At 40.4% G+C, this 20,124-nt stretch overlaps 1 protein-coding gene across 5 annotated transcripts in view; it reads right to left on the bottom strand.

Moving 5' to 3' along the window:
• The window catches only part of GTF2IRD1 (GTF2I repeat domain containing 1), a 178,496-nt gene that overhangs the window by 46,575 nt on the left and 111,797 nt on the right, over positions 1-20,124 (bottom strand). For 4 of the 5 annotated variants that reach the window (XM_075336355.1, XM_075336356.1, XM_075336357.1 and 1 more), the window contains 7 exons: positions 12,216-12,511; positions 10,484-10,570; positions 8,026-8,109; positions 3,782-3,965; positions 3,384-3,409; positions 2,527-2,644; positions 1,920-1,957 (listed from right to left, as the gene is read on the bottom strand). In XM_075336355.1, the coding sequence (XP_075192470.1) occupies positions 1,920-1,957; positions 2,527-2,644; positions 3,384-3,409; positions 3,782-3,965; positions 8,026-8,109; positions 10,484-10,570; positions 12,216-12,511 (833 nt within the window). The remainder of the gene's footprint in view (positions 1-1,919; positions 1,958-2,526; positions 2,645-3,383; positions 3,410-3,781; positions 3,966-8,025; positions 8,110-10,483; positions 10,571-12,215; positions 12,512-20,124) is intronic. The other variant, XM_075336358.1, reaches the window with a different exon arrangement.

Here is a 20,124-nt window from a genome sequence, read left to right as displayed (position 1 = left end):
CTTTCGTGATACAAAAAGTTATCACGAGGATGCATGTTATTAAAGGGGTTCTTCACCACTAGGATAACCCCTTCTGATTCCACGTTTCTGTGACGCCCCTGCGGTAACCAGGTGTCACAAAAACAAGGTAACAATATAGTAACAGCTCGGGTCCTACATGACTGTGCCAGTCATTACACACACACACTAGCACATCAGGACATTTACACTCACAACCAGGGCGGGAGAACCCCCTTAGAGCCAGATGACAGAGCTGGGCACTGTAAGCCAACAGGCAGCCAACTGGGATGGGAGGGACCAGACCTGGGGGAGGAGAGAGGGACCTGGGGAGTGTTAGTGAGAAGTCAGAGAAAGGAAGTGAAAGAGGAAGGAGGGGAAGAGAGAAGTGAGCGAATAAAGGAAAGGTGTCAAGACAGACCAAGGAATCCTGAGACACATTGAAAGTAGCAAAGACTCTGCAAAGACCTGAGTAGTAAGAAAAGCCATTCAGAGGAGGAAAGTAGATGGAGAGCAGGAGAGCAAGAGAGAAAGCTCCAAGGACAGAGGGATCCTGTGGGGTGGACATCCAGGGCTCACAGTACTTTGCACGTACGGGTTGCAGATCCCAGAACAGACAAGGACTTCAAGCCATCTGTTAACTCTGCCAGGCAGGTGAGTTTTCAGGACTCATCTGCCACCACTAATGTCCGAGGCATCAGCTGCAAAGGGAGGACCAGGCACATATCCTTAAACAGTCAGAGCTGCCTGCGGCAGGACCCAGACACCAGGAGGACCTCCAAGTGCTCCACGCCAGGGAGGACCCACATACAGCAGAGTGCACAGGTGGAGAGTGGCACCAGGTTGGCCAGCACAGCCATCAGGACACGGGTGCACCTGGGATCCAGTACGTCCTCAGGGCGTAAATCCAGTGAGTAAAAACCAACAAACTGCACTCTCTGTCTGGACTGCTTCATTGCGCTGCACCTCCACATCAAATCTTTAAATCTTTATTTTTTATATAGCGCTAACATATTCCTCAGCGCTCACATACATCAGGAACGCTGTCCCCATTGGGGCTCACAATCTAAATTCCCTATCTGTAAGTCTTTGGAGTGTAGGAGGAAACCGGAGTACCCGGAGGAAACCCACACAAACATGGGGAGAACATACAAACTCCTTGCAGATGTTGTCCTTGGTGGGATTCAAAACCAGGACCCCAGCGCTGCAAGGCTGCAGTGCAGTGCAGTGCTAACCACTAAGCCACCGTGCCGCACCACATCAACCCTTCACCTACCCATGGGGAAAAGCTCTGCTCGCGGAGGGCTCCACCATCCACGCTGCCCCACCCATCATCCCCAGTGGGAACCCACAGTGGCGGCTCTACCATCCCTGGCCGCAAACCGCGAGTGGGGTAGTCGGACTTTTTATTTACTTTTTCATTTAAAACTAGTCAACAGTGCCCCCGGATCCGGTACCCCTCGAGCCACAGACCGGCCGGATCCGAGCAGTCCAGCTGCCCCGGGCGCGACAATTCCCTCAGGTAAAATAAAAAAGCCTATACTTACCTCCCGTTCTGACGTGGTTCCAGCGGTACCGTGGCTCACACTACTGGGGCTTATGTGACGTTGTGAAGTCTCATGAGCCCCGCGTCCAATAAGCGCCAGCTTCTGTCTCCCCACCTTCAGATGAAACGAGCAATCAACAGGAAGTGAGCACTGTGGCAGCCGCTCACTTCATATTGATTGCTCGTTTTGTCCGAAAGCGGGGAGACAGGACCTGGCGCTGACTGTATGCAAGTCTCATGAGACATCACAACATCACATGAGCCCCGGGAACGCGAGCCACGGCACTGCTGGAACTGTAAGGGACTTTTCTATTTTACCTGGGGAAAACATGAGGAATTAAAATGGGTTGCCGAACGCCCTTAAATTTTACTTTACCTGGCTCACATTCTTCAGATATGTTGCTTGTTTCAGACCTGAAAATATAAAATTAATAGAAAGATTACATACAAAGTTATCTTTTTAACCCTTTTAATTAACCACCAATAGTTTCTATAGAGATATTGACTATTGACTCCTCAATATCATATAAAAGAGTAAGGACTATGTCATATGAGAGGATTAAAAATTGCGATCATTTCTTGGTTCACAGTATAACTCTGTGTATGGCCACTTTGTCTCTATGTCACCCTTGTGAATTATGGTAAATTCACAAGAGACATGTTTGTTTCAGAAAGTCTCAAATGCAACCTTATTGAAAATGATGAGCTGCAATGATAATTGCACTGCATTCTGATCAAATCCATTAGTTCCCTTATTTAAGAGAGCCCCTGAGGGCATTACCATCTGTATTGTGCAAATGGCGGCCATGGCTACTATTAAGCATTATTCTAATAGGAAAGGAACAAATTATAGTAAGTATCTCAAGGAAATTATTTGGATAACTGTCTAACTGGGGAGAATATATAATCTTGTAAAATCAGTCCTACTTATTATTTTTTGCATATATAGTAGGCTCACAAATGATGATGCTGATAAAACTCACCAGTTTCCAAGGGACAACCCAAGCAGGTCCACAGCTGCCAGCTTCTGAGTGTCTCCGCAAGCTTCTTCTCCCGAACTGTTCAAATCTGACTTTGACGTTTCTTTGGTAAATTTAGCACCTAGTTATAGTTAGATGTCCATTTTTGTAATGCATAATAATACTACAAACTCCCTGCCACAAGAAACATTGCTTCTTAGTACAGTACCGAGATCTCGTATCACAGCGCACTTAGAATATCACTGAATGCCAATGCCAAGGGCATGCCTGTTATTTCTCCAGAACATTTATACCGTTCTACTAGTCAAAAGGGGGTGTCTATACACCGCCTAGCACTGTGGACACTGATGGGGCAAAACAGAGTGTATAGAGATACTTCCCCCAACTGGTAATACCCATTTGTCTTTGCATTCATACAAGTAATTGTATAAGACAGAGTTTTAAGGAAAAATGGTTGCAGTATAGGGAATTTATTTATTTACCAAACTAGGTGGGCCACGAGGGCAGAAACATACACTTTAATTGTGTAAAAAAAATCAATACACAAACAATGTTCATATACATTTCAACCCAGAATCAGAAATTAGTTAAAGGGCTATTTTCATGTCATTAGGTGTATATGGCATAAATATCGTATAGGTTCAATTCCAACACGGTTCTATAAGGTGAGTTGCACCTAGGCTGGATGGAGAAGAGTGCAGAAGCATCCAGTGCCAGTGAACTTATGTGGCATAGAGGACATTCCCTATACACATGCCCTATATCTCTAGATTGAGAAACCTTGTTAAAGTTAGATATAAAGTGAAACTTTAACTTTTGATCAAGAATAGTAGAAAAATAGGATTAAATGGTCAACTTACCTTCAAAAATTCTCTGATCAAACATACTGTAAGAAAAAAAGGCAAATTAATGATGCTGCCACTTCAACTGCATTTCATTATCAAAACTACTTTAGAGTAGTTATACCATGAACAACATTCATTAGCTTTCCAAATGATTGGTGATTAAGGTATGACTACTGGGGGCACACTTCTGGGACTCGCAATAACCATTACAAGGGGGTCTGTCTCACAACACAGCCGTAGTAAGGTAAGTAATGGTGTGATAGTCAAGCATACATCCTGCCACTCCACTGAATGTCTATACCTTCAATTGAGTGGTAGTGCATATGTGTGATCATTTTGGGAACCCCATTCTTGTGGTCATCAGTGGATAGGTGATAAATGCTGTCGCTGTGCCCTTTAATGCATCATGCTACCTTTTAATTTTGAAGTGTATGTTGTGCCTTTCTTCAAGGATTCTTTTGAGTTTAGGCACTCCATAAGTGCATGGTCTTTTGAAAGGGATTTTATCAGGTATTCCTATAATCTCCACTGCTTCTGGGTGACAGGCAATCTTCCGATAAGGTACGGGCACCATGTGATCAAGGCCTAACGCTTCAGCTGGAAAGGAAAAACTACATTGTAAGCGACAATTTTCTAACAAATTCAATAGATATAAAATAAATTCATGCTATGCAAGAGAACCTGTCAGCTTGGAAATAGCTGTGCAGTCTATGAGCACTATGTTAAAGTGCTGAACAGATTAATATATAGTTTTATTGAGTTAAATTCTTCCTTTTCTGAGTCAATTAGGTAGTAAGAATCAGCCTATCCATATAGGTGTGCATACAGAGATAGCGGTCAGTCATTCACTAAGACCACCCACTTGACTGTTAAATCTTATTAGAGCAATGATTGCAAAGAATAAAATACAAGCTATACTAAATCTTTTCCCATAAGTACAGTGAGTACAGAAAGTATTCAGACCCCTTTAAATTTTTCACTCTTTATTTCATTGCAGCCATTTGGTAAATTCAAAAAAAGTTCATTTTTTCTCATTAATGTACACTCTGCACTCCATCTTGTAAAAAAAAACCCCCAGAAATGTAGAAATGTTTGCAAATTTATTAAACAAAAAAAACTGAAGTATCACATGGTCATAAGTATTCAGAAACTTTGCTCAGACACTCATATTTAAGTCACATGTTGTCCATTTCCTTGTGATCCTCCTTGAGATGGTTCTACTCCTTCATATGAGTCCAGCTGTGTTTAATTAAACTGATAGGACTTGATTTGGAAAGGCACACACCTGTCTATATAAGACCACACAGCTCACAGTACATGTCAGACCAAATGAGAATCATGAGGTCAAAGGAACTGCCTAAGGAGCTCACAGACAATTGTGGAAAGATCTGGTCAAGGTTACAAAAGAATTTCTGCAGCACTCAAGGTTCCTAAGAGCACTGTGGCCTCCATAATCCTTAATGGTAGAAGTTTGGGACTACCAGAACGCTTCCTAGACCTGACCATCTAGCCAAACTGAGCAATTGTGGAAGAAGAGCCTTGGTGAGAGAGGTAAGGAAGAACCCCAAGATCACTGTGGCTGAGCTCCAGAGATGCAGAAGGGACATGGGAGAAAGTTCTACAAAGTCAACTATCACTGCAGCCCTCCACCAGTCGGGCCTGTATGGCAGAGTGGACCGACAGAAGCCTCTCGTCAGTGGAAGACATATGAAAGCCCGCATAGAGTTTGCAAAAAAACAGATGAAGGACTCCCAGAATATGAGAAATAAGATTCTCTGGACTGATGAGACAAAGATAGAACTTTTTGGTGATAATTCTAAGCGATATGTGTGGAGAAAACCAGGCACTGCTCATCACCTGCCCAATACAACCCCAACAGTGAAACATTTTTTCATGAAACATTTTCAACCCCAACATATTTTCTGTCGCCTAGGTTTCTCAAATCACTCCAAATATGATGTGGTACCTAAAAATTTTTTTTTTGTAAATTTTGTTGGAAAAATGAGAAATTGCTGATGAACTTTGAACCCTTCTAACTTCCTAACGGAAATTTTTTTTTTTTCAAAAATTGCGCTGGTGTAAAGCAGACAAGTGGGAAATGTTATTTAGTAACTATTTTGTGTGACATATCTTTTAGATTTATGGGCATAAAATTTCAAATTTTGAAAATTGCAAAATTTTCAAAATTTTCGCCAAATTTCCGAAATTTTCACAAATAAACGCAAAACATATCGGCCTAAATTTACCACTGACATGAAGTACAATATGTCACGAAAAAACAATCTCAGAATCGCCAGGATCCGTTGAAGTGTTCCAGAGTTATAACCTGTCAAAGTCACACTGGTCAAAATTGCAAAAAAATGGCCGGGTCTTTAAGGTGAAAACAGGCTGGGGGCTGAAGGGGTTAATTGGTGAATTAAAACTCATAAATTTGTCAGAAGAAATGTCGCCTTTGTCACCATTTTCCGAGACCTGTAACATTCACATTTTTGTCATCTGAGGATGTGAGAGGGCTTATTTTTTTCCACTTTGAGCAGACGTTTTTACCAATACCATTTTGGTGAAGATACAATGTTTTGATTGCCTCTTAATGTATTTTACTGCAATGTTGCGGCAGCCCAAAAAAACTGAATTCTGGCGTTTTGATTTTTTTTGTCACGCAGCTTACTGATCAGTTTATTATATCTTACATTTTGATCAGACATTTTTTAAATCCGCGATACCAAATATGTGCATTTTTTATTTCTTTTTAATTGTTTTATTTTCAATGGGGCAAAAAAAGGGGTGATTTGAACTTTTGTAGGGGGTTTCAGATTTTTTAAAACTTTTTTCTTACTTTTTTTGTTTCTTTTAGTCTCTTTGGAGGACTTGAAGCTGCAATCATCTGATCTCTTGACTCAGATCTCTCCTTCACTTCCTACATCCGATCATTCGCTCGCTCATGTTACCTCCACCTCAAAAGCGTCTATAAAATTTGACCTCTTCCTACAGTTGACGCTGCAAAAACTCTTACCGTCGCTCTTATTCATTCTCATCTGGAGTCTTGCTACTCTCTATTAATCGGTCTCCCTCTTACTAAACTCTCCCCTCTCTAATCCATCCTGAATGCAGCAGCCAAGATCATATTCCTCTTCAACAGCTACACTGGTGCCTCCACCTTGTGCCAGTCATTGCACTGGTTTCCCATCGCCTCTTCATCTCTAAGTACACATGGGGCTGCAGCAGCCATGCTTTCATGCTGCTACAGTTGGTTGTGATTCACACAACCCGTCAAGGTGAGCAGTACCTGTACTCCCCTTTCTTGTCCCACCTTGGATAACACTATTTGCGCTCCTTGTCTTCCAGCTTTTCATTAGATTAGCCTATCTCCTCACCTCACTTACGTAACTATTCTCATTTTGCCATTACAATATTTTCTTCAATATCTGGTCCTTTTTATCATCTGTTTACACACAGTTTATGCACTTAATAGCCTTCTGTACCTGCACTTGTACACATACCAGCTGGTGACCTTTTCAGGCAGTGATATATGAATTCCCTATTTATTATTTTGATGGCTAGACAATACAATACTAACACTTTTACCATTTACCTTTCGTGCTTCCCCTGTTTCCTCATTGACTGTAAAGCTTGTGAGCCGGGCCCTCACTCCTCTTGGTTGCTGTTGAATTGTGTTACTATGTAATGTCTGATATTGTCTGCACATGTCACCTCTGAAATGTAAAGTGCTGTGTAATATGTTAGTGCTACATAAATAACAAATATTATTATTATTGTGCTATACTGAACAGTGCATTAGGACTGCTCTGTATAGTTGAAATCATGATCTCCTGTAAATGCCAACTCGCAATCGGCGTTCACAGGAAGAGCGTCATGGCAAACCAGAGGTCATCAGCTGACCCTTGGCTGTCATGACAACCCATCTGTACCCAATGATCACGGTACGGAGAGTCGATGGGAGCGGGGAATGACGCGTCCCCATGCCGGCGCGTGTTAAATCCCGCTGTCAGAGATTGACAGTGGGATTTAACTAGTTAATAGCTGTGAGCAGATCTCCGATCCACTGTTAGAGGCACGCGTCTGCTGATCAGATCAATCAATATGTGCAGGGAAAGATGACTGCGTCAAAGTACCTCATAGGTCATGAAGGGGTTAAGAACAAAATGTAAATATGAGGTTGGGTTTGTCCCGCTTGATCCAAATAGGTTAAATTTAGTACTTTTGTCAGGTGGTCTAAGAGGGAATGTTTGTCCTTGTGGAGAGTGACAAGCTGGTGAAGAAGATTTATAGGCCATGGAATGTTCCTCTAGAAATGTAAATATGCAAATAACCTCTTCACAGAGGAAGAAGACTTAAACTCTAGCGCCACCTATTGAATATAGCAATCCTAAAAGTTAATATTGACCCTTTAACGAGACTTGCCACATGATATAAAATAAGAACCTAAACTGTTCCCCTCCCTGAAGAAGCTAATTACAAACTATATTTCAAACATTTAAAATCCATAATAGAGTGGCTAATAATCATTCATGCATTTCATATGCTTTCTTAATCATGATGTTTTCTTTTTTCACCTTTGTATTATCTGGAATTTATGTTGTTACTATAAAGTGACAGATGGAAAAATTACAAATGTATCAGGAATACCAATACTTACCATATCTGCTGTTAAACAAGATTTGTACACACTCCCTGAGGGTATTGATATCCTCTGTTTCTTTAATAAAACTGTCCCATTTCTCTACCAAAAAGATTAAGTTAAAATAAGCATTGGTGAAAGACAGAGTCCTAAATATGTTAAAGGAGTCTGTCAGCCCCAAATGATTGTTCAAACCAAGTACCGGTGCTCGATGCATCATGGCATGGCCAAAGAGTCATCTATCTTCACCCCCCTCCATTTTGATTGACAGCTCTGGACTTATAGAGCAAGAGAAGGGCAGAGATGGATAGAAAATAAGTGGGTAGGAAGGTGCACTGAACTGCTCCACCACTCCATTGGTGCACTGAGTGTCTGTACTTGGTTTGGTCAGTCAGTCTGTGCTGACAGAGTCCCTTTAACAAATCAATTTTTATTAATAACAATAAAAATAATGTTATAGTTTTTGCAATGCCGATGTCCCTGCACTGCCCGGCTTTCCCCTCCTGGCAGGGATGCCGACGCACCCACCACCACCCACATGTTCTTCGTGTCCTGGCTCATGCCGCTGCATCCAACTCGTAGGGCCTGCACATGTTGCGTAGGTCTTTTGGCAATGTACTTAAGACATGCGCGCTCCGCACTTCTTAAAAGGGCAGCACACGCACTATGGAAGCATCCTCAGCGTATGGCTGGGAGGCACTGGCTATTTAAGGCACCCTACCTGTAGGGAGGTGCCTGACACACTTTAGTTCCTAGTTAGTTTCTGTGCCTGCTACTAACATTGTCTGGTTACTGTGTATCTGAACCCGTACTCTTGTGAACCTGAACCCATACCACTGTGATCCTGAAGCCGTATTTCCGTGTCCCTGGACCCATATTCCTGAGGCCCTGAACCCATCCTTTGATGTGGAATCTGTCCTTTGACCGAGATGCCATCTTGTGACTACAACCTGTTCTGCCAGCCTGTGTCCAGTACATATACCCGACTTGCCTGTACGTGTACTCGAACCTGACACAAGTACCTGTCCTTCCAGCCTGTCTCCTTCACATACTCTGTTCAGTCAGCCTCTACTATCCGCCTCGTCCTGCCTGCCCTCCATGCCTGCATCCCTGACCTTTGAGTCAGCTGCAGGAGTACTGAGGACTGCCCTGAAGTGGTACCTGGTGTCTACCAAGCCCATCCTAACCATCAGAGGCTCTGGTGAAAACCCGGCAGACAATTAGTCACGCCCCTACAGGCTAAGCCTGATTTGTGGCACAGTAGGTCTACACTATACCCACTAGTGTTACAATTTTACTGGTATTTTTAGCATAGAAGGACAACATTAATTTATTAACATAAATCTGGGTCTGCCCACAGCCCCCTGGAATACAATTTACAAGTGACTGCATCTCAAGTATAGACTAGCTCTACAGAAAAAAAGCTAAGGTGTGTAAATATGACTAAACTAGTGTGAAAATTGCTTAAGTCTAAGTGAAAACCTATAAACCAGTTTCAAACCTACCCCTCTGTGTTATACTGGAATGAAAGTTCTTCTCGTGCGGACAATTCATCCCAGAATGATCTCATGATGTTACTTACTCCTGAGTTGTCAGTATACATGTATGTTACATTTAAATATACTGTATACAGTACTGTGTAAAAGTTTTAGACAGGTGTGGAAAAAAAGTAAAGAATGCTGTAAAGTAAGAATGCTTTAAAATTAGAAGTGTAAATAGTTTATTTTTTTATCAATTAACAAAATGTAAAGTGAACTCTAAATCAAATCAATATTTGGTGACAACACCCTTTGCATACAGCATCAAATCTCCTATGTACACTTGTACAAAGTAAATATTTTTTCAGGATCATAATCAGGTACATGAGTAAAACATTATACCAAATAGGTATATTATCATCATTTTCATATGAAGGTTGAAAGGCAGTCATAAATTGAAACAGAAACAGCTGTGTAGTAGGGTTAAACTGGATAAACCAAACTCCGCTACAAGGGTAAGGTAGTGAAAGACAGTTTCATGTCACAGATCACATCATGGCAAGAGAGAGCACAACAACAAGACATAAGGTAGTTATACTGAATCTGGAAGGTTTTCCCAAGCAAAGATTCCAAAGCAGATTGCAGTTTCAAGACCTGTTCTGCAAGTGACAATATGGCTACCACAGAGCCCTGATGATTGATTCTGTCTGCTATTACATAAAGAGACATTTGTGCAATCCTACATCCACAGAAGATCTGTGGCTATTTTTCCAAGATCTTTGGAACAGCTTCTGTGCTGAGTGCCTTCAAAAATTTTAAGATGAAGAGACATTTGTGCAAGCATACCCCAAAGAATTAATGCTATTTTGAAGGCAAAGGTGGTCACATCATATAGTAATCTGATTTAGATTCCTCTTCTTGCAACATTCTTTCCACTCTTACATAAAATTCTTCCGCTATACAGTATATATCATTTTATTACAGTTAATTACACTTACCTGTTTTATCATGAACTATTGAAAACAGCACACGTTTTGAGGCATAGACATTCTGTCTGAGGCTATTATTTGCTGCTGAAGATTGTCCTGCATTCAGAAGAAATGATAAATTGATATATTTTTCACAAAAGGGAATACAAACTGCCTCTATTTAAGAGATTTTTTGGTCTCAGATGAAGAGTCTCAGGAATTCAAAGTGACTGTATGCAATTTGCATACTTGCAGTCATGTGCCAACTAGACTTACCCGGCTTCTCTCAATTCACTTCTATTGGGAGAAGCGGGATGAAACTAATTGTCATGTGACTGCCAGCGTGTAAATTGTAACTTCCCACCTGCATGGGGAATACGAGAGAATCATGACAGTGTGCACATTGCACACCATTATAATTAGGCAGTCTGCAGTCAGAGTAACAAGAGACTGGACAACCTCCTTTAAGTATGCCACTTGTATGAACAGAGATGTTATAAGCATAACTGTTTCTATTATTTACTTTTATATATGAACGCTAGGGTTGGTCAGATGCTTAAGGCAGTACAATATAAAATAGAGCATAAACTCTTACATCTCTTGTAACAAATGGTTAATAGATAGAAGTCATGCACTGATTCAAGCATGGCAAAATAAGCACCTTAAAATTGTGACAGGTATTACCAAGATACCTTTGTTAAAACAATGTTTGTATATGTGCTAATATTAATATTACATTACAATATTGTTTGATCATATATAGGAGTAACTGTTGTTTGTAAATTGTGGGCATAGTTCAGAACTGAAGGTAACTGCAGCCATTGTAACTAACTTTAATCTGACAAGTTAAATGTTGACTTGTCAGACAGGACTCAGCGTGGTAATAAATGGATCCATACTGTCCAATTCTAAACAATTCTATAAAAAAATTCCTTTACTTCAACACTGCACATCAAGCATATGATCTGGATTGGATAGCAAGTAAGCCCACACTATCAATTGGAAGATCAATACATTTGCACGCTAATGGCTCGCTCACATTAGCATTTAAATCGTGCAATGCGAGAAAATCTTGAGCTGTACTTGGACCAATGTTAATGATACAGCTCAGATGTGCGATTTTTTTCTTATGCCGATACAGTATGAGCAAAAATTCGCAGGGTGCTGTGACTGGCAACGTCTTGGATCATGCACCCATACTGGGAGCGTGTGACACATCGGACTGCACTTGGATGACATCCGAGTACAGCCTGGTATATGCAGAGATAGCAAATGGAGAAGTTTGAGAAATTAATCTCTCCTTCTTATCCTCACCTGTGCTCCAACTCTCACATATGAGAGAATAGGATCACAGTGAACGACATTCAGCGCACGCTCACAGCAGTCGAGTGTCATTAGCAAATCACATCCCATGCTTTCACATCAGATGCTTTACGCTTTTGTGACCCCAGCCTAAAACATCTTCTTGTATAGGATTTAGCTACATATGTGCTATAGAGAAAAAAAGTCCAGAAAATATCCAGACAAAATCCAGCTCATTAAAAAAGGATAGGTTTTTATTGTGTAAAAAGCATCACATATAAAAAAAAGACAAAGAGATGTGTTGTAAAAATATACCCAAATGCAGTTTACACGTTTCAAGGCTACATGTCTTTTAATCATAACCTTGGTAGAAAGAAAGAAATATCACACAGGCATTTTGAAATTAGCGGACATTAGGCTAGTAATAATGTATCATTAGTAGATAAATGTCAATCCTCACCAGAACAATCTGGGTAATCCTGCATCTGTTCTCCTGGTGACTTGTGACTCAGTACCTCACTGGATGTACTTTGTCCTGGAATATTGCTGTGAACCTCCTGTTTTAACTCCATACATAGCTGATTGGGATGGGTGACATTGTACAAAAAGTTTGATATACTGGCTGGATTTTCATGGGTTGAAGGCTTCGGGACTTTGGCACTAGGACCTGTGTCTGGAACAATCTTTGCTGTTGTAATAGGTGAGCAGTTGAAATCGTGAGAAGGTTTGGACTCTCTGTTGGGATCTTCAATAGATCTTCACAATAAGTAAAAAAACATAGAAGTCACATAGAAAAACATTAGTAAGAGTTACATTATGTTTAAATCATGTCATGTGTCCTATACTGTTTCCATCTAACATATTTAAAGTATAGCGAAACATTTTGAATTTAATTAGTGATCAGCCTTTGCAAAGTTATAAATCTGACGGGGCAAATTTTTCAATTCTGACCAGTGTCAATTTAGAGGTAATGAATCTGGAACGCTTCAACGGCTCCCAGAGATTCTGAGAATGTTTTTTAGTACTTTATGATAGTTGTAAATTTAGATTGAAATTTGTTAGATTTATCTGTAAATATAGCAGAATTTTATCAAAAATCGTTGAAACTTTTGCAATTTTGGGACTTTTAAGCTTTATGCTCTTAAACCAGAGAGTTATGTCCTGTGTGTCTACTTTACATCAGCAACATTTTTGAAACATAACATAGTTATCATTTTTCCAACAAAATTTACAAAACCATTTTTTAGGAACCACGTCACATTTGAAGTGACTTTGAGGTGCCTAAATCACAGGAAATACCCACAAGTGACAGCATTTTAAAAACACCCCCCTCTCAAAGTGCTCAAAAGCACATCCAAGACGTTTATTAACCCTTCAGGTGCGTCACAGGAATTAAAGCAATGTGGAAGGAAAAAATTTAAAACTTTACCTTTTTACACAAAAATATTGTTTTAGCCTCAAATTTTAAGCTTTCATAAGGGTAACAGGAGAAAATGGACCATAAAACTTGTTGTGCAATTTCTCTTGAGTACACCCATGCCCCACTTGTGGTGGAAAACTATTCTTTACGCGTACAGCAAGGCTCAGAATTTGAATTTTTTTTAGCGCAGAATTGGCTGAAATAGGTAGCAGAAGCCATGTCGTGTTTCAGGAGCCCCTGATGTACCTAAACAGTGGAAAATCCCTCCACAGTTGACCCCATTTTGGAAACTACACTCCTCAAGGAGTTTATATAAGGCGTGGTGAGCACCTTGAATGCACAGAGGAGAAGTCAAATCTATATTAGCCAAATGCTGAGCTTCACAGGAGAACTACAATTTCATTACATGTACTGCTGTATTGCAGTATATTGCATAAGTGGTCACACATAAAAAGGATATAAGTCACCCCTCCTTTTCCCACTTCAAACATAAGGTAGTTAAAAAAACCTGACATATTTGATACAATCCTGCCCAAATCAAATCCAATATATTAAAATATAAAATTAATTCAACTGTATTGTTTAACACCAAAAATGCAATAAAAAGCAATCAAAATGTCATATGTACACCAAAATGGTGAATAAAAACAATGGGTCAGTGAACAAAAAACCTAAACCCCTAGAAAATTGAAGGGGAACATTTTAAATTTATGGGTCTCAGAAAAGGTCAAAACAAATTAATTTTTCTTTTTATTTATACACTTCAGAATTTTGTTTGCTCTAATATAAATAAAAAAATTGGCAAGGGTGATGTTGTCGTAATAACACTGACCTGGAGAATAATAATAACAGGTCATTTTTACAAATGCCATAAAAGCAAAACCCAAAAAAACTATAGAGGAATTGTGTTTCTTTTTCTTCTCAATTTCACCGCATGTGCAACCGCATGTGCAATGGGTCCATATTCAGATAGTGAATGTCACTGGAGTGAAACCTTACCTAAGGGGGTTGTTTGGCCTATTGATAAAAGACTTCTAAATCCTTACAGTGCGCGCACCACATGCATGTTGCTGGTGAGTGCAGGTAGTCACTTCACAATTTTCATACATGCAGTCACATACTGACTAGATGTGCTTGGCCTCCCTCAATACAAGAGATTTGAGGGAGGCTGAGCACGTCCAGCCAGAAATTGTCTGCACCCGCTCTCAGCTGTTAGGGCTCATGCGCACGTAACTGCAGAATATTCTGCAGCAATTTGACAGCACATGTGCGCTTCAAATCGCTGCAGAATGAAGGCAGTATTTTTGTTAAAAAAGTCAATTTGATGCGCTCGGGATGCTGACCCCACCATAGACAGAGAGGGAGCTGCATCCAGAACGCACAAATAATTAACATGCTGCTTTTATGAACGCACGGATTTGGGTCCAAATTTTAGCATCCAAATCGCTGCGTTCATAAAAGCATTGTGCGCACGTGTCATGCACAATCTACATAGATTGTGCAGGGGACAAAGGACGCATGCATTTACGCTACAGCGCTATACACAACGTAAATGCATGTAATTACGCAACGTGCGCACGAGCCCTAACACCGGAGAATCCTGACACGGGTGGCAAGCATGCTGTAAGGATTTAGAAGTCTGGACTCTATGTGGCTGCAGTCTCTTATCAAAAGAACAGACAATCCCTTTACTGTTAGTGACTGCAGTTTATTTACATGTGACATACAATTTTTTTCCCCACCAGGCAACCCCTTTAATTGCATTCCCCTATTTCTGCATGTATGCACAGTGAGGTTGAATAGTTTTAGGCAGATGTGGAAAAAATGCTGCAAAGAAAAAATGCTTTCAAAAATAGATATTTTGATCATTTATTTTTATCAATTAGTAAGATGCAAAGTGATTGAACAAAAGAGAAATCTAAATCAAATCAATACTTGCGGTCACCACCCTTTGCCTTCAAAACAGCATCAGTTCTTTTAGGTACACTTGCACATGGTTTTTGAATAAGTAACCACAAAACTCACATGGATGTAGGCTTTTTCAAATCTTTCTGCCACTTCGTGTAATCCCACACCAACTATATAATGTTGAAATCAGGGCTCTTTGGGGGACATATCACCATTTGTTTTTCTTTATTCTGTAGTTCGTATTTAACCCCGGGCGATTTTCCGTTTTTTCCATTTTTTTCCTCCCCTTCTTTTGAGAGCCGTAACTTTTTTATTTTTCCATCAATCTTGCCATATAAGGGCTTATTTTTTGCAGGATGAGTTGTACGTTGTACTTTTGAATAAAATCATTAGTTTTACCATGTAGTGTACTGGAAAACGGCAAAAAAATTCAAAGTGCGAAAAAATTGCAAAAAAGTGCAACTGCCTGATTATTCACCGTGTTCACTATATGGTAAAACTGATGTGCCGTTTGATGCCTCATGTTGGTACGAGTTCATAGACACAAAACATGTAAAGGTTAACTTTTATCTCTGGGGGTTAATAAAATTCACAAGTTTGCCACAAAAAATGGCACACTTTTTGCGCCATTTTCTGCGATCCATAGTGTTCTCATTTTTCGGGATCTATGGCTCAGTGACAGCTTATTTTTTGCGTCCTGAGCTGACGTTTTTAATGGTGCTATTTTTGCGCAGATATTACGTTTTGATCGCCTGTTATCTCATCTTGCGCAAAATATGCGGCAATCAAAAAAAGTAATTTTGTCGTTTTTGATAAGATTGGGCATTTCTGAACGCGGCAATCCCAACTATGTTTATATTTTCCATTTGTATTAACCATTTAATTTTCAATGGGGTGAATGGGGGGTGATTTGAACTTTTAGGGGTTTTTTTAATTTTATTTTTTTTACTTTTTTTTTTTCTTTTACTAGTCCCCCTAGGGGACTATAAGGATCAGCAGTCTGATCGCTCATTCTTTCCTGTAGATCAAAGCAGCAGTGCTCAGATCTGCAGAAAAGCTGCTCTCCTCTCACACACGGCCCTCTCACTGCTGTGAGAGGAACTGACTCATGATAGCTACAGGAGTCATCACATGATCCTGTGCTACCATGAGAACCATTGGATCAACATGATCACATCATGTAACTTTAGATGGCGCTGGGTAAGTGAATGTTTACCGTGGCCGGCATGTACAGCACGCTCTGACATTTTCACAGTGCACTGTAAGGGGTTAACAGGCACGAGTGGGTAGCGAATCCACTAGTGTCTGATAGCCGCACATGTCAGCTGTTCAAATCAGCTGACATGTGCGAGGGATTAGGGATTAACCTGACACGATCCATGACGTACTCAGTACGTCATGTGTCGTGAAAAGTTTAATGACATTGTTTGCATGTTTAGGGGTCATTGTCCTGCTGCAGAATAAATTTGGGCCCATTTAGATACCTTCCTGATGGTACAGCATGATTGAAAACTATCTGCTTGTATTTCTTAGCAACTATATTTTCTTAAATGCAGCTCCAAACTTGGCAAGCATCTTCAATCAAGCTTATTGTTCCACTCTTTAGCCCCTTGCCATATTGACTTTTGCTTCAGCCAAATATTTAAAATTTTGACTCATTAGTTCAAAGCAATTGTTGACATTTTACTGCACCCTAGTTCCTACGTTTTCATACACAGTTGAGTCATTTGGCCTTGCTTCCATGTTGATGTATGGCTTTTTGGCAGCAATTCGCCCATGAAGACCACTTCTGGCTATCTTCTCCGAACAGTAGATAGGTGTAGCTGGGTCCCTGGCTGCACCTTGTTCTGTGCTGATGGCACTGTTGGACATGTTCCATTTTTGAAGGGAAGTAATGATGATGTGTCTTTCATTTGCTAATCATCATCAACTCTTTGGTATAATGAGTTAATCCGATAAAATCCTTGAGGTTGTGCACGTGAACCTAGAGGGATTAAAGCTGTTTTGAAGACAAAGGGTGGTTACAAGACATATTGATTTGCTTTAGATTTCTCATTTATTCAGGCCCTTTCCATATTGTTAATAGATAATTTGATAAATTAACAAGCTGTTAATGTGTTACTTGATAAAAAAATATATTAACACTTCTATTTATAAAAACTTTTTTAGCTGCAGCATTTCTTCCCACAGCTGACTAAAACTTTTGCAGTGTACTGCCTATTCATAAGGTGTTAGAGATTTTATAGTAGCAGTTGTATCGGTCTCTGCATGGAACTGTTACTCAGTTACTCAGTAATACATCTATTTGAAGATATGATAACTTCGTTTCTGTGATGTTCAGTTAATGGTGGTTCAGTGATTTTTCTTTTCCAAGTCACAATTCTAATTACTATTTTTCTTGGAAACAACAGTGAATGGGAAACTGGACACACACACACCTACTGCATCTTTTGACCACTCCCTTGTAAACAAATGTAAATATTTTAGCAAATTAGCAGAAAGTCTCCAACTTTTCCATTCATTTAAATGGAATTTGTAGAAATCCATAATCTTAAGCCAAAACAATTCCATTCAGAAGACGAGAACTCATTTTCATTTAAAAGAATTTCTGCATCAAAATCTGCTTTAGGCCTGCATCACACGTCAGTAAAAAACACAGACGTTATTTACTGAAGTGTTAAAAACACATATGTCCCTCTGTGTTCCATGATTCACGGCACACGTGGGTTGTCCATATGCAATCCATGATCCATACTCCGTGATACGTGATTGCACGTGAACGTATACTCACCTGTACTCGCTCCTGCTGTCTGTCCTGCTGAACTCTTCGGCTCCGCTGTGTTTCCGCCCCCGCTGTAGCTACTTCCGGGTCAGCAAAGCCTGCATACATGAATATGCATACGAGTAATTAGCCGGCTCTGAAGCAGCAGCCAGCAGAGGCCGGAGACAAGCAGCGCTGGAGAAGATGACTTAAAAATTATTTTTCTTATAAATGTCCGTGTTTTTCTGGTACGTGTTTCACGGATCACACCACTGTGTGGTCCGTGGGATATCAGTGATGCCAGCAAAAATGGACATGTCTCCATGCGGAGCACACGAACACGTGTGTACGCCGCATGGAGACACGGTCAGTGAAAAATCACTGATGTGTGAGCAGACCCATTGATTTTAATGGGTCTAGTATATTCGTAATTCTGGTACATATAAAAACTAGCACATACGTACCAGAATCACTGACGTCTGAAAAAGACCTTATGTGAATCCAGCCTAATGCGTTTTTCTTCACTTTCAGAACACTTTAAAGGGAAGGTATCGTCAAAAAAAAAAAAAAATAATAACTGAAAAAATGTAAAGTAATAATTTTTAAATGTTTTGTTTAAATATAATTTTTTTTTTTTTTTAATTGTGCAAAATATAAAAAAAAATTAAAAAGTTTGATATTTTCCACTGTTAAACACTAGGGGGAGCAGCTTCTGAAATCCTACAGAAATTCCACTGTATAAAAAGCTCAGATTACAGCCTGCCGTAAAGTGGGCGGAGTCTTCTCTCCTGTGTGTGGTGACACGCCTCCCCCTCCTAATCTGAGTGTTTACAACAGATAACAGAGAATGACATGTAAGGACACTATGCACAGCCATTTTCCTGGTGACCAGAAATGTCTAAAGTGTCACCAAGGACAGCAGGAGTATCACACAGGAGAGAATTAGATACACAGCTCAGCAGACAGTATCACACAGGAGAGGATTAGATACACGGCTCAGCAGACAGTATCACACAGGATAGGATTAGATACACAGCTCAGCAGACAGTATTACACAGGATAGGATTAGATACACAGCTCAGCAGACAGTATCACACAACATAGGATTAAATACACAGCTCAGCAGACAGTATCACACAGGATAGGATTAGATACACAGCCCTGCAGACAGTATTACACGATAGGATTAGATACACAGCCCTGCAGACAGTATAGCACGATAGGATTAGATACACAGCCCTGCAGACAGTATTACACGATAGGATTAGATACACAGCCCTGCAGACAGTATTACACGATAGGATTAAATACACAGCTCAGCAGACAGTATCACACAGGATAGGATTAGATACACAGCCCTGCAGACAGTATTACACGATAGGATTAGATACACAGCCCTGCAGACAGTATAGCACGATAGGATTAGATACACAGCCCTGCAGACAGTATTACACGATAGGATTAGATACACAGCCCTGCAGACAGTATTACACGATAGGATTAAATACACAGCTCAGAAGACAGTATCACACAGGAGAGGATTAGATACACAGCCCTGCAGACAGTATTACACGATAGGATTAAATACACAGCTCAGAAGACAGTATCACACAGGAGAGGATTAGATACACGGCTCAGCAGACAGTATCACACAGGAGAGGATTAGATACACAGCTCAACAGACAATATCACACAGGACAGGATTAGATACACAGCTCAGCAGACAGTGTCACACAGGAGAGTATTAGATACACGGCTCAGCAGACAGTATCACACAGGAGAGGATTAGATACACAGCTCAACAGACAATATCACACAGGACAGGATTAGATACACAGCTCAGCAGACAATATCACACAGGACAGGATTAGATACACAGCTCAGCAGACAGTATCACATAGGAGAGAATTAGATACACGGCTCAGCAGGCAGTATCGCATAGGAGAGGATTAGATACATGGTCCAGTAGACAGTATCACATAGTAGAGGATTAGATACACGGCTCAGCAGACAGTATCACACAGGAGAGGATTAGATACACGGCTCAGCAGACAGTATCACACAGGAGAGGATTAGATACACAACTCAGCAGACAGCATCACACAGGATAGGATTAGATACACAGCTCAGCAGACAGTATCACACAGGAGAGGATTAGATACATGGCTCAGCAGACAGTATCACACAGGAGAGAATTAGATACATGGCTCAGCAGACAGTATCACATAGAAGAGGATTAGATACATGGCTCAGCAGTCAGTATCACGTAGGAGAGGATTA

This window comes from Anomaloglossus baeobatrachus, chromosome 2, assembly GCF_048569485.1.
Source record: "Anomaloglossus baeobatrachus isolate aAnoBae1 chromosome 2, aAnoBae1.hap1, whole genome shotgun sequence".
Classification (NCBI taxonomy): domain Eukaryota; kingdom Metazoa; phylum Chordata; class Amphibia; order Anura; family Aromobatidae; genus Anomaloglossus; species Anomaloglossus baeobatrachus.
Note: the sequence above shows the minus strand (reverse complement) of the source record. Positions and strands in the feature narration are given on the sequence as shown.